General features: G+C 42.9%; 1 protein-coding gene across 3 annotated transcripts in view; it reads right to left on the minus strand.

Moving 5' to 3' along the window:
* LOC141747155 (BEN domain-containing protein 5) overlaps positions 1-24,750 on the minus strand; it is a 969,363-nt gene that overhangs the window by 194,116 nt on the left and 750,497 nt on the right. For all 3 annotated transcript variants that reach the window (XM_074596964.1, XM_074596965.1, XM_074596963.1), the window contains one exon: positions 10,529-10,643. In XM_074596964.1, the coding sequence (XP_074453065.1) occupies positions 10,529-10,643 (115 nt within the window). The remainder of the gene's footprint in view (positions 1-10,528; positions 10,644-24,750) is intronic.

Consider the following 24,750-nt stretch of genomic DNA (forward strand, 5'->3'; position numbering starts at 1 on the left):
TAACCCCTTGTCCTATCGCAACAGGCTCTATTAAACAGTCTGCCCTCATCTTTCTTATGAGCCTCCTTTAAATATTGAAAGGCCGCAGTAAGGTCTCCCTGGAGCCTTCTCTTCTCCACAAGTTAGGAGAGTACTACCAAGTACTGCAGTAACTCCATGCTAGCCAGGAGTCAGGACAGAGAAACCTCTTCCAAAGTAAGTCCCAAGGATGGGGAAGAATGGAGGAGTCTAGTCTGGGAACAGCCCCACTCAATAACTGATAGCACAAGGACAGCTTGAAACCCCGTTTATAGCCTCAATTGCATGGGTGTCCGCAGGGATGGATGCAGCTCTTACATCCCAGGACAGGACAATGTGGGCAGGGCTGGAGCTGAGTTCAACCTCATCAACACTTCAGATTCTGGGATTTGCTCCCAGATGAGTTGACAACTCAGTGATGCTGCTGGCAAGGCAAATACAGTGCAGAAAAAGGCAGTACAGTTCACACTAAGCTTCAGCTGCTCTTGATTTCTGCAAGAAACAACTTTTATTTGGGCCAGTAATTGTGCCAAGGAGGGAAAACTAAACAAAGGGCAAGGGCAGGAGGGGAAGAAAGCCCACATAGAATCAACACATACTCCCAAGTCACAGCCCTCATGGCAAGGGACACTCCTGCGCACTTGCCTGAACTAGACCTCCAGCAGAGCAACACTATCACTAATTTCATTTGTGGGAAGGGAGGAGGCAAAGCCTTGGGAACTGGAATCTGGATTGTCCCCGTTGCTGACAGCCACGCAAACGCTTTCCATACCACAGACTGTCTCCTCGTGGGACATGGACACCTTTCCTACTCATTGATACTGCTCTGATTCCTCCCCTCTTTGCAGGCACTTTGGCACAGCATCCTTATGGCAACTGCTGGGGTGGGAGGATGCCTTTGGTGCGTTTGCAGCTAGGTGCAACGCATGCTGGGAGCTAACAATACGTGCTGTGTAAGCAGGCAGCTGCCTGAAGACCACCAATAAAAAAAAAGCCAGTTACAGGCATGTCTTGCACCTGTCGCTGGAAATAGCTCGATAAACTGTACCAGCAGATGGCACTTGTGAATACAAGGCATATTTCTTGGGTTGTGTCACAGCCGTAACTTCCTGTGCCTGGCAAATAGCCTTTTCGGAGCAGCCCTTCAGTCTTTTGTATCAGCTCTCACATGCCATGGATTGTGGCCTGGCAACTGCTGCTCCAGAAGTAAAGCTCAGCTCGTTACGACATTAGACAGAGACCAGCTCAGCGTGTTTCTCCCTTCTCTCACTTGCAAAACGAACAATAAAGCACTGCTTTGATTGCATGGGTATATTTAAAGATATAGTTTTTCTAAAACAATACTGCTTGGTACCTACAAAGTGCCTCAAAGCCAAGGAATGCAACATGGCTTTTACGCACGCTAATAAATGTAGCTCCACAACTAATTTTAGATATATGAGACCTAATTGCAGATGGGTATACCAAAAGATCTACAGCAAATTGGCTGAAGTTCACGAGGTCATTCGCAGAATTAAAAAAAAAAAAAAATATAAAAAACCCCAAATAAAACACACAAACAAACAAACACGCACCACTGGAGTCTTTGGTCCTTTGTTTGCTGCTGTGAACAAGAACTCAAACCACCAGAGACACAAGCCAGACTTAGGAAAGAAAAAAAGGGAAGAAAGCCCAATATGTTTAGTTACTTAACTGAAAGTAAAGCTAAGAAACCCAGATGGGATTATTCAGACCTAAGATCAGCTATTCAGGAGGGGAGGAAAGGAAGCAAACATTTCAACCAAAGTGACATTAAGATCTCTGTTAATTACAAATACATTCTAGAAGACAAGAACATGCGAAAAATAAAGTCAGTGAAGGTCAACAATAGGCTCCTACAGCAACTCACAGACATAAAAATGGCATTTTCGTACAAACTTTGATTCACTTGGCTGGGATTCATGAGTTAGGTGCTTATTCTCTGCATTACGGCTCAAAGGTAATAATCCCAAATGGTGCTATTTAAATGGAAAATAAATAGCCCTGTCTCTTTAAGGACATCATGTCTCATTCTCAGCGGAATAATGGCAGATATAAAAAAGATATGATTTCAATATTTCTCATTATGACTTCTCTCCCTGCTCGTCTAAAAATAAAAGGCTACTCTGCAGTCCCAGATCAATCTAACTAAAAGAGAAGGGTTCGCTTACAACAACAAAATAGCAGCTCTGACACTAGTTACGTATTCATCACATGTGAAAACGGCCCCATAATGCTGCCTTCAAACCTTTCCAACAAGTTGTATTAAATTAGGTTGTGTTCGGATTATTTTTTTTTTTCTTGCACCAAAAGCAAAATAAATATAGCTTTATTTAATGCTACTAAAAGGTTCAGATTCAACTGGAACCCCAAGGCATGTGGCTTTGTTGTTAAAGCACATATACTCACTCTATTGATTGGTGCAGTCCTCTGTGCAAGAGAATTTGTCACATCAATAGCAACTGAAAAATACTCAGGAGCTGTAATATGGTTTAAATGAGCAGTTACCACATCGATACAAAGAACATTTTCAATGGCAGTAGATAGGAACCCTTTTGCAAACCTAGTATTTGTTTTAAGATAAAGGATGACAACTTTTTTTACAAGGAAGATTTTTTTAAGTAATGGTGAGCAAAACAGCAACCGCTGTAGCTGTCTTACAATCACAGCACTCTCTGGGCAATAAAAACCGCACAGGAAAGACGACTTCCAAGCAGAAAAGGAATGGCAATGCTACTAGCTAGTTGGATGTAAGGGCAAGAGAAGACCTCTGCTGCTCATTTGCATCCCTGGTATTTCCTATTGCTGCTGCCCAGACCATCCCTGTGCCACTGCTGCAGATCCACCCCAGACTTTGCTTTCCAGGGCGCCAACACGGCATCCTGGCTTGTAGCAGAAACAGGGTGGCCAGCAGGACTTAGGGCAGTGATCATTCCCCTCTACTCGGCACTGGTGAGGCCCCACCTCAAACACCGTGTCCAGTTTTGGGCCCCTCACTGCAAGAAAGACATTGTAGATTCTGGAGCATGTCCAGAGAAGGGCAACAAAGCTGGGGCGGGTTCTGGGGAACAAGTCTTATGAGGAACGTCTGAGGGAGCTGGGACTGTTTAGTCTGGAGAAAAGGAGGCTGAAGGGAGACCTTATCGCTCTCTACAACTGCCTGAAAGGAGGGTGTAGTGAGGTGAGGGTCGGTCTCTTCTCCCCCACATAACAGGCAATAGGACAAGAGGAAATGGCCTCAAGTTGTGCCAGGGGAGGTTTAGATTGGATGTTAGGAAAAATTTCTTCACTAAAAGGGTTGTCAGGCATTGGAACAGGCTGCCCAGGGAAGTGGTTGAGTCACCATCCCTGGAGATATTTACAAGACAGGTAGATGTAGCGCTGAGGGACGCGGTTTAGTAGTAACTTGGCAGTGCTAGGTTAACAGTTGGACTTGATGATCGTAAAGGTCACTTCTAACAAAAACAATTCTATGATCTGGGAGATGCACACACACAGGACACAAGACGAAGACAGCATAGAAAATTGATGACCTGTCCTCAATGCCAAGCAAGAGCTGGGGGAGGAGAAAACTTCTGCCATGCCTCACCCACTCTCCCAGCCACATGGGAGAAGGCGACACAAGGAAATGGCCATTTTCTCATTGTGGCAGTTCTTTTTCTATTTGGTTTTTTCCACCATTATCAGGGTGGTTGGTCCTGGCCACAGATGTTCTTAATCCAGCAGGCTGTAAAAAGACACCGAAGCATTGGAAAGCCACCTTGGATTTCCAATTTTGAAACTGGAAAGGGAGGAGAAGACAAGGGCTCAGTTGCCACCACTCTACCAGGGGGTCAGTAACACGCTCGGCACCCATGGCCTGCCTCTCTGGTAGTCCCATCCACAAAGGGGAACACCACTTGTCCCCACATGAGTCACCAGTCCCCAGCTGATACTAAATGTGATCTAGGCAGGCACAGCGAGGGACTCACTGGCCTCAATAACATGCAATCTAAATTAAGAAGACAAAAAAGGGGCAAGAGCGGCCACTGAGGAGCAGTGCACTGTCCATTATCTCTAACCAGGACATCCGTGAAGCTCACAGCAGGCTGAAGAGGGTGATGCTTCTTGCACTGGGGCAGGAGCTGAACAGCCTCAGGCCAGAGGAGACCAAAAGAGCTAATGCTTACCATCTGAGGGCAAACTGGACAAGTGCTAGGAAGACAAACCCGCGGCACATCACTGAGCAGACAGAAATCACATGAGTTCAGGAAATATGCAAAATATCCACTGGAAGCTGGGGAAGTACTTGAGGGGGAAACATCTTACAAGCATCTCCCTCTCTTACAAGGAGAGTGACACTGTGCACTGCTGCATTCACAGATACCGGCCTTGTGAGGTCTGAAACAACATGCTGTCCTCACAACATGCTGTCCTCACAGACCCCCTAAGATGTACAGCCTCTGCTTTGGTCACAACTGAATTGGAGAGAAAAAAACCAAACAGGACATTCATGGCAAGGAGCAAACCTCAATTTCACGAGATTGAAAAATCCCTGTTTTTCAATAATAAGAAATAGTTCTATATTTTCAGGGGATGGAAGATACTTTTCCTGACTTGGTGTATTTTTAGAGTACAATTCTCTTTCAATCACATCCCTTCTTCCCTTGGGTTAATGTACAATGGACATTCTTGTCATTCAGGCAAAAATCCCACTGAAGGAAGACGAGACGCGGCATGTGCTGCAAGTTTTGAAGGAGATGAGAAATTTCACACTATCCTGGTATCTTCTGGGTAACTGCTTATTTTATGATGACTAATAGGCAATTACTATGGTAATACTGCAATACAACATGTGTGAGGTTTGGGAATGAGAAATTATAGGTAACTACTTTGGACTCATTTCTATGGTAACAAAAAGTAATTGTCATTAAATATCAGTTATATTGTGGCTGTACCTGGTAATTATAGATTTTTTATGCCCAGTAACATAAATAAAACCAATAAATTTATTCAAAAGGTCCATGATTGTTTACTTATACATTGTTATATAGAATACACAATGACAAACGCCTAATTAGGAAAAATAAACTCCGGCGAGAGCTTCATCTTGTCATCTGAGATGGATACACTGTTTTTCAATTCAAGGCAATGCATGAAATTCACATGCATTGAATGAAGCTAAGAAAAAAAACCTTCTCCACCAGAAAAAAATAGGTGAAAAATAATCAAGAGATATTATGCAAATGACAGTACGCACACAAGTAGACATGTCTCATAACTGGACAAGTGACAGTAAAAGCCACATAACATATCCAGTCACTGTGAACACACATGCACACATGTATGTATGCAGCTATAGGTGCATCCCCCAAAGTGATACTATCACAGACCAAAATCAGCACTCCTCAGTCTTACAACTTATATCTCTGATTTAGAGCTAAAATAATTTGGATAAAGTCCACATATGCTTTTACTGTCAAAAGACCCCTCATAAATTACATGTGAGCAAGAATGTTCAACTTCTGACTATTTCTAAAGTCACAGAAATAAAGTCTACAAAAAACTATTCAGGATAAATCTGAAATATTTTGTCTGGTCCAAAGCCTAGTTTTCTGTTTATATTTCAGGCTCTTCAAAAGGGATCTTTCAAAAAGGCAGTTTTTTGAACAAATCATGCCATTAACAAACAAAAACAAGAGAAGATTGCCTATTATAAAATGTTGATATGAATCATTTAAAATGTTTCTCAAGCCTTCACAGCTCCCTTTTTTCTCTTGAAACAATTTGCCAAATTCAACTCACTTCCACAAACCATTTCAGTCCTTACTGGCCAGGCTGGATGGAGGTTTGAGCAGCCTGGTCCAGTGGGAGGTGTCCCTGCCCAGGGCAGGGGAGTCGGAACTTAGATGATCTTTAAGGCCCCTTCCAACCCGAACCATTCTGTGATTCTATGATGTTTGTGGGGCAAAAATATACCATTTGTCCACAACATTTCATCCCAACACAGCTTTCTTTGCAGTATGGGCTCTGACACCGTTTATGGTGAATTTGGCTTTCCAGTCTGGGTAGGACTAACCTCCTTTCCGTCCAACAAATTGCTTTGTTAACACCTCACACAAGCAAGCAGTAAAGATTGTGTTGACCTCAAAAAAATTGTACCTGACAGTAAAACAAGAAAGGATTAGAATCGGTGTGTGCCCTCTTCTCCCCGTTCACAGAAATTCTTGCAGTCCCTACAATCGAGCTAGAAGGATATTGTAGTGATGACAGTTCAGAACATTTCAGCTAATTCATGGCTTTAATTTACTGAAGGCTGATACTGTCACAGCTCACTGACTGAAGGCAACACAGAAACGACAAGGAACGGGAAGCCTCACTGGGTCACGCAAAAAAAACCTTTAGAGAACGGTCAGGATATTTCAACTTCCTTGTCGTGGCATTTCTGGGATACGTCAGTGAAGAGCTGCCCAGACTAAGAAACACATCCCTTTTGGTGCCAGTATAGGGTTTCATCTCCGGAAGGTGAGGCTGACAAATTGGAACTAATCTAAGATGGTGTGGTACAGTCATCTTGCCTGCAGGGACACATTTCAGCATTCATCTGCAGAATGCCAGCTTAAGAACAAGCTCTCGATAAAGGAAAGTTCAGGCCAAGCCTGGGGATGCACGACTTTTAAATCAAAACCACATTTTTTTTCTCATAGTCTAACCCCACCTCCCTGGGGATGGTAATAGGTTCAGAAGATGATAATGCTATACCACAAACAGAGAGAGAAAAGTCAAGAAACCTCTCTTTCCAGCACTAGTTTTCCTTTATTTCCAAAAACTGTTTCACAGTTTAATCCATCAGAGAGGATGAGATTAGTGTTATGGAGAAAGTCACAAATATTTTTATTTTTTGCCACGTTCCTTCACAAAGCTAAAGATCAAGTCATGCACCATCCCCAGCAAAAGGGGTCTTTCAATTCAGATGAGAGCCGAGGAAAAGTTACAGAACAGAGGGCAAATTATGCTGAAGACTCGCCATTTTAGGCAGGTCAACTGATGGCATCTTCTGAGGCAATTTAATTAACAAAGCCATGTGGCATAACATTTTCTACACACTGTAACTGCAAAGCCAGTTACACTTAGAAGTACAGTAATACCAGGTTTTAAAGACTTCAAGAAAGGGATGAAGCCTGTCTTCCCTATTTTGGGAGAGACCCACATCCTTGACCACAGTAAACAGCAGGTACCTATCGTTATCCTGTACGTTAGAAAGAGCTGGATATAGTCATGTGGCAAGAGGACTATGGAGGGTTTTTTCACTGAAGGAAGAGAGCAGCGTAGTAGTCATCTTCACAGAAGAGTGTGACACCAGCAAACCACAGCCAGCACTGGAAGTAAAGTCTAATAGAGGCAATTTCACAAACTCTCTTCGTTTATGTACATAAGTGATAGCTATTAAGAGATAGAACTGTACGAGTTCACTTTCTATTAAAGATTTATGCTCTAAGATTACAATCAAATCGTAACTTTTGTCCATTTATTTTTAAAAAATCACTTTTAAAAGTTGTGGATAGACCTCCCAAACACTCTAAATTAGAGGGGACACCTAACCACCCAGTTAAGTCACATAAAGAAGGCACCTTGTCTTTTCATCTCTAGCTGTACGGGTCCACAAATAACACTTCTTAAACTCTTGCAGACACTTCAATAAATCAGTAAAGCTTAGCACCCTGTTTCCATGCATCCTGATACACTGGGCATTGATGTATATTCCCATGATCATTTCTTTTAGAGCCGCCTGAATCTACACGCAACATATAAACAACCTTCCTCACAGACGTGTCTGCGCCGCGAGCGCTTGTGCTTTATAGCTGTGATATTAAACTCACTTGTTGCTGGTTATGAACATTTCACCACAAGAAAGTCCCTTTAGAGTCACAACCCATTTGGTCTGTTCTCTTGAGGACGAGCAACAGTTTATAGATAATAGACAATTCTTGGCATTATTGTTGCAGTTTTGGCTTTAAGTCCTAAACCTCAGTTCGCAAGCACTCAGAACAAAGGAATAAGGATTTTGGAGAAGAGCACAGGACCCAAACCCTCGGTGAAAGTTCTGCATCCCCAAAAATGACAATGAAGAAAATCCCATCAGCCAACCGTTACCATACCATCCTGGGTAAATGAGCGGTTAGTTCCTATTTTGATCACAGGAGAACTAGTATATCCCATTCCTTCTTGGGGAACTGCTGACATACTCAGGCTACTAACGGTGCCCACTGCACCTGGGATTTCAGAGGACAGCGAAGTGCATCCAACAGGATACTCTGCCAATTACACAAAGCTGTGTACGGGTGGGGTAAAAAAAAATAAAAATAAAAAAATATCTCTCACACTGGCAGGAGATCAATTTACAAACTCAAGCATGAGGTTTAATTACCCATTTCATTATCTTAGCTTGCATAGCTCTGAATGCGAACCTTCAATGAACCAAAGAAATAGTCACTAGCTGCTGCTTTGAGAAAGACGGAGATAATAGGAAGTAGAAGTTCAAATGCCTAAAATTGCTCTGGCTGCATATGGCACCACAGACCTTGTTTGCAAAAGCAGGGGATTGTCCCCAGCCAACAGATCTGTGTTATACCAGGCTACGTGGAAGACTTCTGAAAGTCCTATTTATGTGCTAATCTGAACGAAGACCAAAAGGGATGAAACAGACTTATCTAGCCAATCACAGAGAAGCCTCAGAGTTAAATTTTCAAACACTAGCAACTGATCCTTAGAGATATTTTTTTTTTTAGTTCATCCAGTAAATTCAAGCAAATAAATTGTGATGTGCTTGTGGATTTTGTATGAGCAGGAAATAAAGTGTTTGCTCTAAATTATTCACTCAGCACTAGTTAACTACAACACCAGCACATTGCTAGGCTTTTTAATAGTCTTCTCAAGGTAATAGGTAGCATTTTGCTTATTACCCTCATTTTTACGTTATTAGTTACATTAGGCCATTTGTAAATAACGTGAAGAATTGCAAGAAAATCAAGTGGTTTTCCAACTACCTCATTAAAAGTCTCTTTAGTTCAGGAGGGTCAAAAATTCTGCGTATCATGAAAAGCTAAAACAACAGTATACCATCAGGCTCAGCAATTCCAAATGAATTCACGTGCCCTTTCATAATACCTGGGTTCCCAAAAGGCTTTTCAAGTGATGAGCCATGTGCATGTCTGCAAAGCTGCATGTCTCTCAAAAACTGTAAATAATAGTGCAGGAGAAAAACCTACAGGGCAAGTGAATTTTCTGGGGAAAACAAAAGCTACTTGATTGCAACTGGAGTTGCCTACACACAGGCCACCTGGAACGGAGTAAAGCAATGTAGTATCAGATTCTAGAGCCATTTTAGGGCTTTATTCCTGTAAGGTGACATAACCTTTATGGTAAATCCCTAATGCTGTCAGACGCCACTACTGCAATATCGCTCTCTGGTTTTGGATTTGCCAAGAGTTGAGGGAGTATCAGTGAAGCTGGAAGGAGACTATGTGTCCTCGGAAGTTTCGCTTATAAAATACGTATATAAGCGCTGTTGAAATCCCCCACGCCATTCCCTGCTATTTTAGTTTAGTAAGTAGCAAAGCACAGGAGGGCTAAGAACAACAGGCCAAAACAAAGAACAGCCAGCAGCGCCACTTTCTGCAACTTCTAGCTTCTTTCTCAGTGGTCCCCTCATCCACACAACCACCCAGTCTTAATTCTGCTTAGCAGTGCAATACCTCGTTAGATCAAAGCTCAAGGCAGCCTGGCTACCGAGCGTATTGTGTTATTTAGTCTTGCGCTGTAAACAAAGCCACATACAGTATATTACATTTCTCAGGGGCTTCTGCAGAGAACTATGTGGTACATGTAATTGCCCCCACAAACAAATCATCAACTAATCAACTGCTTTTCATTATCACCTCCAGCAGCACATTTATTTTGTAAATAAATGCATTAAGAGCAAACAATTTTAGGGAAAACAAAAGATTATCTGAATACGTTCTCAACAGAGGAGGTGGTAAAGTAGTAATTCAAATACTAAAATGAGGCAAAATTAGCATAGGGTGGAATGATTATTCCATTCCATGTATGCCTATCTATTACAGTATAATAATAGACTGAAATCTGTGACTTTAATGGATGATCTGGGTAGTTGAAGGGAACTGTGATTGACTGACACATTTACATAGAGGCTGATGAGCAGCATAATGAATGCATTTATAAAACACAGCTAAGGTCTAACTCTAAGCTGACTTTAACTCCCACACGTAGAGAAGGCTTGCAGAGCAGATACTGTTGCTCTCTATCCCCTGAAGCAAGCAAACTTGCCGTTGAGCCCCCTTCCTTGACAGGAACTTCAGGAAGCATACAGCCACATGAGAACCTCCATTTAAGAGGAATTAATTGAAACAAGCCATATAAGATTCAGTGACAAAACAGTGCAGGGCATATAAGGTAGATATAACAATACACAGATTCACACTCCACACCATACCTGTAATTTCCCAGGTATACTCCATCAGGATTGAGCATGGGTGCAATCTTGAAGACCAGATGATCCCTCAGTACTTTTGCAATAGGATGCTGGCTCACAAGGAAATCAATTATACCTGAGAAAAATGAAAAGAGAGTTTAAAGAAGGGGATTTATGACATCAGTGATTTCCGGATATCTATCCAAAATTTCACATATAAAACATTAGAATTATCATTCCTCTTCATTCCTGTCACTGCTCCTGCTTCCAATAGAACAAATCACTTGCAATCACGTAGCACCTGCCATCTTCTAAAAACTCCAGAAACAAGAAATTTAAGGATAAATACCTTAGTTCATCCTCATAATGCCAACTCAATATGAGCTGAGGCACCTCAAATTTGTTTGAGCATATGCCCAGAGCTACCCTTGACATATGAACACAGAGTTCAGATTATCTGCATATATGAAGAGATATAAAATCATAGAATCATCTAGGTTGGAAGGGACCCTTAAAATCATTGAGTCCAACTAAAACCTAACACTGCCAAAAACACCACTAAACCGCGTCCCTCAGCGCTACATCTACCTGTCTTGTAAATACCTCCAGGGATGGTGACTCAACCACTTCCCTGGGCAGCCTGTTCCAATGCCTGACAACCCTTTTAGTGAAGAAATTTTTCCTAACATCCAACCTAAACCTCCCCTGGCACAACTTGAGGCCATTTCCTCTTCTCTTATTGTCTGTTCTGTGGGAGAAGAGACCGACCCTCACCTCACTACACCCTCCTTTCAGGCAGTTGTAGAGGGCGATAAGGTCTCCCTTCAGCCTCCTTTTCTCCAGACTAAACAGTCCCAGCTCCCTCAGACGTTCCTCATAAGACTTGTTCCCCAGAACCCGCCCCAGCTTTGTTGCCCTTCTCTGGACATGCTCCAGAATCTACAATGCCTTTCTTGTAATGAGGGGCTCAAAACTGGACACAGTGTTTGAGGTGGAGCCTCACCAGTGCCGAGTAGAGGGGAATGATCACTGCCCTAAGTCCTGCTGGCCACCCTGTTTCTGCTACAAGCCAGGATGCTGTTGGCCTTCTTGGCCACCTGGGCACACTGCTGGCTCATATTCAGCTGACTGTTGACCAACAGCCCCAGGTCCTTTCCCACCAGGCAGCTCTCCGGCCACTCTGCCCCAGGCCTGTAGTGCTCTATGGGGTTGCTGTGACCCAAACGCAGGACCCGGCACTTGGCCTTGTTGAATCTTGTACCAAAATGCCTCACTAAAACTGGGAGAGTTACATAAACTCGGTATCAGGCACAGGGAAACTGCGGGATTGATAGACTGAAATTTTTAAAGTCAGATTCTTCACTTACTTTACACCCATAAAAACCAGGAGTAACTCCACCTCATCAGTGAAGCTCCTTTAATGTGGAACCAAGGCAAGTGACGGGGGAAACAGATCCTAAATGTCCTTCCTTCGGGCACAGACACAGCACCAGACCCCACAGGAGCTCCTGCCTCTGGGCCCTGTGCTCAGAGAGCGACTAAACATCTCCTTGCTCCAAGGCTGGTGCTGGGGCAGGAGGCAGGCAGTCCGGCAGCTAAATTCATTGCTTATTCCTCCACTGACTTGGTACTGACAGAAATAGCTTCCAGGGAATGAATGTCGAGATAAATTGAGTTCCTGTGTAATCTCAGGACACCCACAGACAGGTCATGACAATTTGCTATTTATTGTGAGGTCCATCCTGTGAAGCAGGAACCATTTACTGAATTTCCCCAGAATAAATCAATCACTACGCTCTAGTAACAGGATAAAATTAAGCAGAGAAAAATTAAGGCTGATCATCAGTAAAATTTCACTAATGGCGAGCTCTATTAGGCTGTGGAATTGTCTCTCCAGGGGAAGAGCGGAATCCCGTCATCAGAAACGTTTAACGCTGGACAGGGCAAAGCCCTAGGGAGTAGATATAACAAGCAACAATTCAGCATAGAAGAGATAGCACGGGCTAACTCGCTGACTTCAGACCTGATTTTTTTGTGATCCAATCAAAATCTTTAGAAACAAACACACTAAAACCCAGGTACACGCCAGGTTAAACACCGTTCTTCATAACTTGGCTCAAACATACATTAAAGATGGAACCAGAATCTCACACCGTACAACTTCTTCATGTACCCTATTTCCTAAGGCCCATTTTGTATTTCAAATAATAACAAATCTGAACCTGTGTTGCTGTTGGAATGAATTCTAATTTGCTGAAACACACAGGGAAAAATGAGGCTCCTGAAATGTCTAAGATGATCAAGGTATAATTGACTCTGAACATCAGCAATTTTTTTTTCATCTATTAGTGACTAATCCTGAAGAAGAGAAAGTCCCTTTCTGTAACCAAGTCTTCCTCTTGAGAAGAGACTGAACCTGAATTTCTGAGGCAAATTAGCATATACATAATTATATTGCTCAGGAAATGTTTCTGCAATTACCTCCTCCCAATGAAGGAAACTGAACATCGATCCGCTTTTTGGCTGGTGGTGTGTCTTTTGTTCATTATACAACAGCAAGAACACGAAGAAATGACAGGGACACAGTTGGATCCTGAATAACCAGGTTTCCTAACTGTATGCAAACATGAAAGGCTTAGCTATGTTAAACTGCTGCTCTAACTGTTTTCTGGCAGTGTCTAAAACATAATCCACAGTACGCACACCTGGAGGGCTCAAAACTACTTAAAGGGAAACAATTGCACACTCAGACTATGGCTTCTCGAGACACTAGGCTGGTTTCAGTTTTAAAGAGCTCGCAACTAGGCTCGAAACATCGCGTCAGTTCGTGTTTTCTCAAATACTTGGAAGAGTTAACTATTTAGAAATCAGTACGTCCAGAACATATTTTGTCCTAGGTCAGATACGATCTTTCAAAGCAGCCACAATGAAAGCAGCATAAATACCACATTGTGTACATGATTTTCACTTCACCAAAGACCTTGGTGGGACAGTTTTGCAATGAGATGTTGCAGTGCACCAAGCACGTACTTTTGACAGCTGTTAATGCAGCAGGGAGGACCCACGAATACCTCAGGGATAACACGACTGCTTTTCCTTCAGGAGGCAACACAAGAGCCCAAACTCTCAGAGCTTTGCCCTGGTTGTAACTGTGCCAGGGAAGAGGCTTGTCCAGGTTCTGCTCATTTTGCGCCTGTTACTGATGCAGCCTCGCTCACAGAGCTTGGCAAAGGCATCTTGGCAACCAAAAGCTACAGTTTTCAGCTTCACCCAGGGAGTTATTATTCCCTAACCAAGAACGTGCTTATGACGTGAATGGCTGCGTACAAACACGTAGTGGGTGAGCCTCTGCTCTGCATGATCCACTGCTGCACCAGACACACCAGACTCAAGGGAAGAGACTGACCTTGGGCGCCCAGCAGCTTGGTGGCAGATGAGACCCAGCATCTCCCACTGTACCACAATCTATCAGGGGGTACTGCAGCCAAATTCACCCGATCCAAAGAGATTTACTGTCTTTTCTGATTTAGCAGACATTTAATTGAATCTGAAGAAGTCTTACCCCATGAACTTACTTCCAAAGAACGTAAGAGAAGCATCAGATGATAGCATACATCCACATATACAAACCTCACCATAAAATTATTGTAAGCATCCAAATAGCCAATACAATTAGCAAATAGCTTTGTGTTTCAGACGAACCCAGTAGTCTCTGGATCATTAACACTTAAAGCAAAAAGACAGATATCAGACTATTAAAAAAATACCATTGCAGAGAGCTTGGTCCTCCTGTTAATAAATCAATACAAACTAAATTTTACAGCTTCTATAATCAGCAAGAGACATATCAGTGTATCTCATTAGGCCGGGGTTAAGAATTTGGCAGCAACCAAAGCCCATTTAATATCATTTACTTCAAGGCAGACATGGCAATACAACAGATGCCCTAATTTATTTGTTGATCTTTGTATTAAAATAACAGTTTGCTGGTAAACAGGAAGGGTAATGATGCCAGTCACCCTTGTTAGTGGCTAATAATTGCTTAATTTGTCCACTAATTGACCTGTGCTACTGTTGAAGCACTGGATCGTGTTGCAGGGCATGAAGTAAACAAGGCCACTGTAATGTTACTTCAGAGAATGACTTCTGGAAATAGAACTACTTATTGCTATAAATTTTCTCTTCACAGATGAGCAGATTAATTGGTCTGCCAATTAGTCTGCTATTAAAGAAAAAAAAAGGCTGCCCACAGATTGGTTGGATCTTCGAACCGCAGCCCCAGTTTGGGTCAAATGAAATAATCCAATCTGAATCAGTCACATCAGCTATGAAAAATAAGACAAGCATTATTTAAAAACAAATCTCTGTGGCTGGAGATCAAGGAAAATAGCCCAATAACTAAGTATTAGCTCTTCGAGTGACTTGAAAATAAAATGGAGAACATGATGGAATGGGACTACTCAGGCACATTACAGTGTGGAAAAGTTCTCTAATTCAAAGAAGCAAAACAATATAGATTATTTTTCTATCGTCCTTTCTGGAAAGTAATTAAAATCATTATTTTTTCAAATAACAACATGCAATTATAAATGCTGCCTAGAACCGGAACAGCTCAGAAATCAGCATTCAGCCATGACATAAGAAGAGGCTTATCCATAGTCCACTAAAAATCAACCAAAGTCTTTACGTTAACGTCAAGGAGCTTTTCATAGTTGTGAGGAAAAGGAAAGAACTGAAAACAAGGAAAAAGGAAAACAATGCTGACAACTGTGAATCATTAGACATAAAGTCACAATGGCTCCAAAAATTTTAGCAGTTTTTTTTACCAGCCTTTCTTGGTAAACACGACTTCACTGAAACTGTGCTAAATCAGGACTAAATCTCCCCTGCTCCAAGTCAATTCTCTGTCATTATTCTTTCTCAACGCTAAACACTCTTTCTCAAATTTCTCTTGCCTTCTGAAGCTCAGCACCTCTCACCTACTCCAACACCAGATCCTGTGGCACCTCTCTGCCCACCCTAATACAGCTCAAATTATCTGCTGGTGCTTCACACACAAGTTGTTCGTTCCCTCTCCCATAAAGTGTCAAAGCAACCTTCTCTGTTCACACGATTTCCACTGTTCTGTCTGGGTGTTTCCTCAATCAACCACCTTAAACTCTGTTTAAACTTCCTGCCATCGCTAACATGACCTCTCCACATTTGCTCTTTCCAAAGAAAAGCCTGTCTTACCCCATTTCTCCATTACCACATCCTTTCACTATCAGTCTGACAATATGTTTAATTGTATAACTGTATAATACATTTGCCCTGCTCCTATTACTGAAAATCTAATCACCACAGATCCTAATGCAATATGGCAACCGCTAATGCAAAAGTATCCTGGACTCTGTCTAGTATATGCCAAGAAAGAACTGATTTATATTTTCAGATCCATTTCCTAACACTGAATAGCTGCTGGTATCCTGCAGTCAGCTCACCATAGCCTGCAAGTTAAAGGGGATGTAACAATTAAACTCTAACAACGATAGGATACATTCATCGGAAAGAAAAATACAAGGGAGTCCTAAATGCTTATGCTTATCTAAAACTATTGAAACGTTCCATTAAAGGAGATTGAAACCAGTGTGAAAGACACTATACTTACACTTTTGTGGAGAGTAGGAAAGCAAAAATGTGAGGTTGGGCTTTTTGGAGAGTTTTTTTTGAACGTGATGGTGAGAAAAAAAAATAATCAGATGGTAAGGCCGAGTAGCTACAACATTCTATCACCACAGAACAAGTACAGCACAAGCAGTAAGCAACACCAAGACGCTGCCATGCCACCATTTGTCTGCGAAGGAGCTCCCTTTTGGCAAAGGAGCCCTTGTTTGTTCAGCCTTTGCCCTTTCTTGTGGGGCTGCAGGAAAAAAAAACACAACAAAACAAAACATGAATAAGACAGATGGACACTCTTCTCCATCCCAGCATGGTGGGAAAAGGTGTCACACTCCTACTGACCCCAACTCAGCAGAGGTCACAGCAATGCCACGCCAGCGTGGTCTCTACAGAATGCTTACCGTGCTTTCAGCGCAGCCCCCAGCGCAGGCCAATAGACAGAAATGATCCAATAATGTCTTAGCCTAAAGTGTTTCCAATACTCAACACAACAGCAAGAAAAAAAAACAACCCCAAAGCATGTGAATGGTGATAAACGAGCAGAGCTGACTCACAGCAGGGTTATTGACACGATCTAACATCACGCTGTCACTGAAATTATCCCTACGAAAAGATCGTTGCATAGAGTGATCCATAAGCACAAGATCATTGCAGGTGCTGACTCTGCTCCTTCTTACACTGCTGCTCCTCTTTGTAATGTGTAAAAACAGACTGCCAGACTCAATTGCTTTTTTTCTTTTTTTTTTTTTTACACTTAGAAATACGTTTATTGGGGGGAGTGGGAGGGTACAAGGGTACGCACATCAATTCTAACATCAATACAGAAGGAATTTATAGATTTGGAATGCTTTATTAATTGGTTTCCTTGTTTTTCCAAAGGTCCCTTTGGAATCCATGGCAAAACCAATGTTTATTTCATCACAATTATAAAAATAATATGGGTGAGGAAGGAGCACTGCCAAACTAAAACAGGCACCTGGTTACAGTGTTAGATGAAGGAAGATTTGTTGCCTGAGGTATATCAATCAACGGTTTCCAGTTGCCAGGCCTGATGTAGATCTGCATACATATCCTCTCCGAGCAGTTACTGCAATTAAATGAGAGTCGGAAGATCCAGCACACTGGCTGGTTTTCATTAACTCCCTCTCTGGCCATCCTCAGTACAATCAAAAGTGCAAGGGAGTTGCTCGCACTCAGCGAGGGATGCAGTACCACGTACAAAACCTTAGTGAGTATTCCTCAGATCCTACTTTTCAGCTCCACCTCTGCTCCTCCTGTTTCCTCTACACTGATGCTCAAGTTTCATCTAACCTTCCCCCAGGACAGGCCTGCCAGTGCCACGCAATGAAAAACAATCAAGTTCTTAGAAAATGCAAAGAAGTTAACAATTTTTCACAGTCGTTCCCATGGGCAGGAAGCTCTCAAGGGAGACAACAGCTAGACAACAAAATTAGCCATGATAATACACATAGCAGCCAACCAAAAGGCAGGACAGATAGCATTAGGAAGGATGCTGTAGGTGAACAGAGATGTTCCTGGTTACAGTTCATCTAAAGCATACAGAACGAGAAGGGTTGATTGATTCTCCCGGAATACCAAGCCTTTTGATTGCAGAGCAATTTGTTCCCAACTAGACAAGTAAATATTTCAGTGCTAAGCAAGATGCTGTTGCTTGAGTATGGTTGGTTAAAAGCACCCCAAAAAGTCTTCAGGCCCCTGTGGTCATTTTAGTTGTTTTGTTGTTTTGTTTTTTTATCTGCAGACATCATTGCTATTGTCAAAAAAAAAAAAAAAAGGCAAGATTTAAGTCCCTGGTGGATTATACAGATGGTCCCATTACCCCTGTTTTTAAAGAATTTTTAATCAACTTGAGACAGAAAAGTTGCACATCTAACTTTAAGGATTCAGCTGTGATAAGCAGATTGATTAGGAGCACATCAAGCTATATTATGGCATATTTGTTCTTTTATTTACCATTTACTCTCTCATCTATTCTCTGCTGTAACTCTATGTCTCTCCAAAACACAGGATTAAAAGCAAAGGAAATCTCAAATAATGGGATAAAATGAATGTGCAGGAAATGAATGGGTGAATTAGATTACAGCAGATGAAACACTGAGGTCTCAAATGCAAAATGCAGGGAGTTTATTTAATTTGTTACTCTTTTAAAATGAAAATACGCTCACTGACTTGAATTAGTAATTTCCCTGGTTTAAGATATGTTAGGCCATTACAGCTAGGCCTGTTTCCAGAGCAGTGAAATAAATGGAAAACAGCCAGTCTCCCAGGGAACGCACTAGCTCACTGCATTTTGCCAGCCCAGTGAAACAGTGCTAATGTCGGCTCCAGAGAAAACCCTGCTTCTGCTGTAGGGGCCGCGTGCGAAGGAATTGATAATGACCAGCAACAACTACTTAAAATGGCAGAGCAAGGCACTAAGGTTTTTAACTCGAGTTTTAACGTGCGTCATTAAGCACAGGCAGTAATCGATTTAAAGAAGGTTTAAAAAAATTACTGTTCCTGACCTCTCCCCGCCTCTTTCCTCCAGTTAGCATGGAGTCCCACAAATAACTAATCCGGCATTCGGTGCGGCGAAAACAAATCCATGGGAAGGAAGCAAGAGGTGGGAATAGCAGCCAAGAGCCTCCCCAAGTGAGTTCTGCCAGCCTAAGAGAGAAAGACTGCTCTGTCAGCCTCCCATCTAAATCAGGGCAGCCCAACCCCTCACCTCCACCCCTCCGGGTTTCTCAGATATATTATTTCGCATGTAATGATCTGAAGGGACTGAAGTCCCTGCCGGAGGACCACAGGTGTGTGGCAGGCCTCTCTGGACAGATCAGCGGATCACAGTTTGTGAGGACAGCAAGTAGCAGTTGTGTTATCGCATCGCAGCTCTATAATTAAATAAGACTCTGGCCATTCTGGTACCCAAACATTTCAACTGCTTTCCAGAACACACAATAAAGTTATTAAAATCCTTCTCACACTCTTGTATGGATACAGGAGATAATTCTGCCATTACAGCCCCAAATGACATTAAGATAGCAAATTCAATGAAGATGCAGGAATATCTTGCCATAGTAAAACATTCTAGGACTACAGGGTAATGAGATGAACCATATGATGCCACTAGGAAGACCTTCTTGACCATTTTATAATGTGTCAGCTGATTAAGAATGGATGGGACAGACCAGGATGGAAAACACCCTGCAAATTTATTTCCTTACATGGTTATTCCTTGCTTTCACACAACGGAGGTACACTTACACCATCTACCTTTCACGTGCACCGCCTATCCCACTCTTTTTGCTAGATGTCTACATTTAGACCATGCAAACAGTGCCTCAAAACCCCAAAGAGGCGCACGCCATAGTGCTCCAGATGTGTTTCACACAGGGCGACTACGTAGAGAAACGGATATGACTAGAATAGAGTCAGCCACAAATCAGCAGTCTAGAAGTAGAATCAATTCAGTGCAAAAAGTTGGTAAGTGATGAGTGTTTGGGATTTCCTATGTATTTTTATAAGCTGTGGCTCTTTCCTCATAAAAAGATTCACATCTGCTTCGGAGGATATGTGACGGCTGGTGCTGGGCTGGAGCACAACATCCTGATTCAGTAGTGAAAAGATACAGATATACGTTGCCAGTAAAACATAATTAAAGTTGGCATTCCCAGTGACTAGGATGTGGGACCAGGAGCCAGAATGCCTGATCTTGGTCTCTAGCACTGATGATTTTTGGCAGGTTGCTACCAGAGCTTGCTATTTTAGTGTGTTCAACTTGAGATAGCAATGGCCAGATTTGCAGGGCAGCAAAGCTAGCATCTTTGGGGCCAAAACCAGCAGATGGATTTTTCAAACAAACTCATGAAGCTCAGTGGTGCTGACTGCACTTGGAAATGTGGCAAGTGGCAACAAAAAGGGTTTGCTAGGTGTTGAGCAAATTCTGAAACTTTTCTATACTTACCCAGATGCCACTAGAAGAGATCTGTGCCACTGACAGTTCACTCCCTCCTCCCTCTGTCCCAAAGATAAGCACTTTCTAAAAATCATCCCTGTAGAGGTCAAGATGGGAAACCTTTCAGTAACAGAAACAACCAGAATTGCTAGTCACTTCAGAAAGGCAGGCCTGAGTACTCTCAGCTCTGCTGTCTTCTTTTCTTCCAAACAAAATCAAGGAGCACCAAAAGTGTTCCACAAACCACAGGTGGTGCCCAGCACCTCACAGGATCACCTGGGAAGGGTAAAATGAGGAATTTTAATTTTGCCTATTAAAATTGTCAACCAAAAAGAGGCAATCAGGCATTTTGTGAGGGCACATCTAGTTCCTACTTGAAAATGCTCCGGATGCTTTAGTCTAGCCAACACCTGGTCCTGCCTGAAAATATACCTTTATTAAACAGACCTTAGTAGATGATGAGGTGAGACCACAAAAATTGTCTCATTACAAAACACTACCTAGATCTTATTTATGTAATATTGTGCTGATAAAACAGTCTTCTAGCATGCCTTAGGATTTGCCCTGATGCTTTGGCAGTTTAACAGCTGGAGACCCCAGGGAACCTAGCAGTTTGACCCTTCCTCTCATTTGTTGGAACCAGCAATTTATGGCATCAGGACTCATTTTGATGCCATTGATTTGGATCATGGGTCTTCTCAGGCTTTAGAAAAAGACAGATCAAAGAAAAAAGCTAGATTCTCTGCAGCTTCAAACTTGGGGGTTCGTGGGGGCAGCAGGCTGCCTGAACACTTGATCAGAGAAGTAGTAGGGTGTTAATGGCACCATCTACCTCATCCCACTGCATCTCTAGGCATGTGGGACTTGTAAGCCCTCTCCAGCAGCACTTGTTACGCACTGTGAGTCCAGGTGGTATGTGAGGTTAATCTCTCCCATTGTTTCATGGTATCTGGCTCTCCTGTTCCCTACAGCCGTGGGACCCCCACTAGCTTCAAAAAATTAGACCGATATAGGGGAATAGAATGAGGCCAAGGCTGGATTTGTCTGGTAAAAAGTGCAAGATTGAGCAGAGGGGAGCAGACTTAGCCACTTAATTACCCTGATGGCTGATGTAGCTTGCTTAACTACAAGCTAATCTCCCCCAAGCCCAGAGGGCAGTCATACAGTTCTCCAGTAGAACTGACACAAGAGCAAAGACCTGTGGAACTGACTTGAAAGAACGTGTCAGGCTGTCAAAGAGAGGACGTATCGGCAGGAGTACACAGCTGCTGCAGGATTGCCCAAAGGGTTCATAAATTCAGCTCACAGTGCAAACCGAGTGGGTGGCTTTGTTGGTTGGCTTTGTTTTCTTTAATTTTCCTAATATGCCATAAGGAGCTTGGAGTTCTCTTTGCATCAAAATGAGCCTACCAATACCCCCTAGATGATGCCTCTCTTTTCCTCCTGGGAAGAAACAAAAGGGTTCCTGGAGAAACACTGCGGGGATCAGATGATCTCGCCTTATTAATGAATTACTTGGGATTTATCAGAATCATTCTAAAGATGTTGCTTCAGAAGGTGATGCGTTTGGTCATTATTATTCAAAGTCTGTCCTTCCCATGAGTACGAGTCCTCCAGACAGCTCTAAAAACATTTGCTGGATTATGGCCCTCAATTTTTACAGAATTAACTGATGTTAAATACAGCTAAGATTTAAGCCTTGGAATTGAACAGAAATATGCAGGAGATCCCACCTTCCCTGAGGTGCAAGACAAGAGGGTTGCCACCCAGAAAAGTGGCTTCATTACAAAGGGGGAAAAAATAGACACAAGAGTAGAGAGATCCTGAATGCCAGAGTTAAGTAGGCATGTACCTTGGCAGAATTAAATCAGACATCCTTGCATTGTTTCCTGCTATCCTTATCGACTTACAAAACATCAGTCTTTTCACCATGGCCCTAAAGGGGAGTTTCAGCTGTACACCAATGGCTCACACAGCACTAGCAAAGAGGGGAAAAAAATAGAAACAGAAAATCACTTCATTCTCCAGTTTTCTATTTAGAACTATAAGGGAAAAAAGAATCTAGGTCATTATGTTATTGCTGCTCCAACCAGGACCAAGCTGAGCTCCCCAGATCCTAGAAGATAACTGTTCTCTTCCCCTCCATGACAACTGGACATGTGGAGGTCAGAAACCCTTCCAGGACCAGCAAGGAGACTGCACCAGAAATCTAAAGTTTCCAAAGTAGCCTGCACCACTGGTATAAGTGGTAAAAAGAATCTCTTTTATGGACCCAGGGAGTGAGTCCAGAGGAGGGCCACAAAGATAATCAGAGGGCTGGAGCACCTCTGCTATGAGGACAGGCTGAGAGAGTTGGGGTTGTTCAGCCTGGAGAAGAGAAGGCTCCGGGGGAGACCTTATAGTGGCCTTCCAGTACCTAAAGGGGGCTACAGGAGAGATGGGGAGGGACTCTTTATCAGGCAGTGTAGTGATAGGATGAGGGGTAATGGTTTTAAACTAGAAGAGTCGAGATTTAGATTAGATATTAAGAAGAAATTCTTAGAATGGTGAGACACTGGAACAGGTTGCCCAGGGAAGTTGTGGATGCCCCATCCCTGGAGGTGTTCAAGGCCAGGCTGGATGGGGCTTTGAGCAACCTGGTCTAGTGGGAGGTGTCCCTGCCCATGGCAGGGGGGTTGGAACTAGATGATCTTTAAGGTCCCTTCCAACCCAAACCATTCCGTGATTCTATGACTAAGCAGAATTTGTTCTACTTGGGAAACCACTAAAGGCTGCTGGATTACAAGCAATAGCCAACGATGAGACGTGTGTCCTTTTCAAGCCTTTTGCTGAATTGTCTCACCAGGACTCTGAGCACTCCCTAGGCCCAGAGATACCTTTTCACAACCTGTCAGCAGTGCCTTTCTCTGGGGACCAGGAACCTTCGGGTTTTCAGCATGCTTAGTTTAACAAAGGTGGACACTGGGAACGGAGGAATGGACTAGTTTTACCTAACACCTCCCTTGGGGGCTTGTCATATAGTGCTGTTTTGCACGTTCAGTAAGCACAAACAAGCAGCTACATTGTGCTCTTAGTCTTATGGCATTAACTGTGGTAGCAATAAGAACTATAGACGTCTTAAGATGGATAGATCAGCCCAAGCAAAGAATGTATTATAAACCAAGAAGGCAAAAGGTAGATTTCTCTGGAGGGAGATGGAGAATACATTTACATATGAAAATCTAATACACAGTGAAAAAGAAAAAGGGCATTACATAAATAATGCTAGGGAAGAAATGAAAAATATGTATTTTTAAACACATTCTAAAAATGGTTTCCAACATTTGCAAATGTGTTGCTCAGTCAAGCAGAGACCCATAAGCAATAGGTATGGACCAGGAAGGTGCACGAAGCTGTGTGATAGCGACCAGAGGGGCACTGCAGAAGGTCAGTCATTCACAGTGATCCTTTCCAGTTTCCTTCAGCTGTAGATTGTTGCAAGAGTATTTTGGGGAGCATCTCTATTAATTTGCCTTGACCTTTAGTAATCTGTAGGCACTCGCTGTTGGCAACTGTCATAAGTGTGTGTGGTACTCAGACTCCTGGTGTGACCCACAGCCGGTATGAAAGTAGAACACATGTTGCTGGAAAGGAGCGAGACATGTGGGGAAGGAGGGGCCCTCACAGGTGATGTGGTGTCCTGACACTCCGGGTCTCTCAAGAAGATATACAAGCAGGATGTAGAACAAATGGAGAAATTCAAGCTGAGAGGAACTCAGGGGGTTGCATGCTTGCATTGCACTTTCTTGTGCTCCAGTTCAGCAGTTTAGTCCGTTCAGCTGAAAAGCTTAGGTGTCCACTCCTCAGGACCGAGCCCCAGCTGCTCACCTCTACTGGAGCTGCTGCTTTGCCATTCCTATACGAAGATGGCACGTATATAGATTCCCCAGATCCTACCAATGGCAGCTGACAGCCTGCACCTATTAGGAAACCTGCACAACAATTTGTCCTCATTTCCCATGTGGGAACAAGAGAAGCGACCACTTTCTGGTTATTCTCGATATGTGAAAACTTAACACTAAGGCAGCTGTAATGGCAGCTTTTGGCTGCTTCATTGGGTTCCACTTCACTAAGTTTGCAGTTTATACTGCTTCACTCTTATAGAATTTTCCTGTCCTTCCATTCAAATCAACTGCAAAGGTACCAGGCAGCTCACCTGTTTGCACTCAAAGTCACTTGTAAGACTCCTGGAGTAAAGCAGGGCACAAAGTCCACAAGCACTATGCAACCCTGGTCACACCCAGTAAAGCAGCACTTCCAAAATGGACAATCATCAGAAACAGAAGAAGAGAGTCCTGTTAATTCAATAAAACGCTACTTTACACTTTCCTGTGGTTGCCCTCCAGTCATGAGAAAGGCGAGAGTGGCATCACAGCTTCTTGCTCTACCCAAGAGGTGGCTACCTTTCCCCTGAAGCTAGTGTGAGCTCTCTGCTTGCACCTTAGAAAGGCACCTAGAAGTACCACACGAGCAAAACCAACGGCACATAAGACAAAAGTAGACCTGTATCCATTTCCCCCTTGGTACATGCAAGTTGGTAGGAGAGGCTGAGCAGTTCTAATCAGCATCACAGAATAAGGCAAAACCG

Source organism: Larus michahellis, chromosome 8, assembly GCF_964199755.1.
Source record: "Larus michahellis chromosome 8, bLarMic1.1, whole genome shotgun sequence".
Lineage (NCBI taxonomy): Eukaryota > Metazoa > Chordata > Aves > Charadriiformes > Laridae > Larus > Larus michahellis.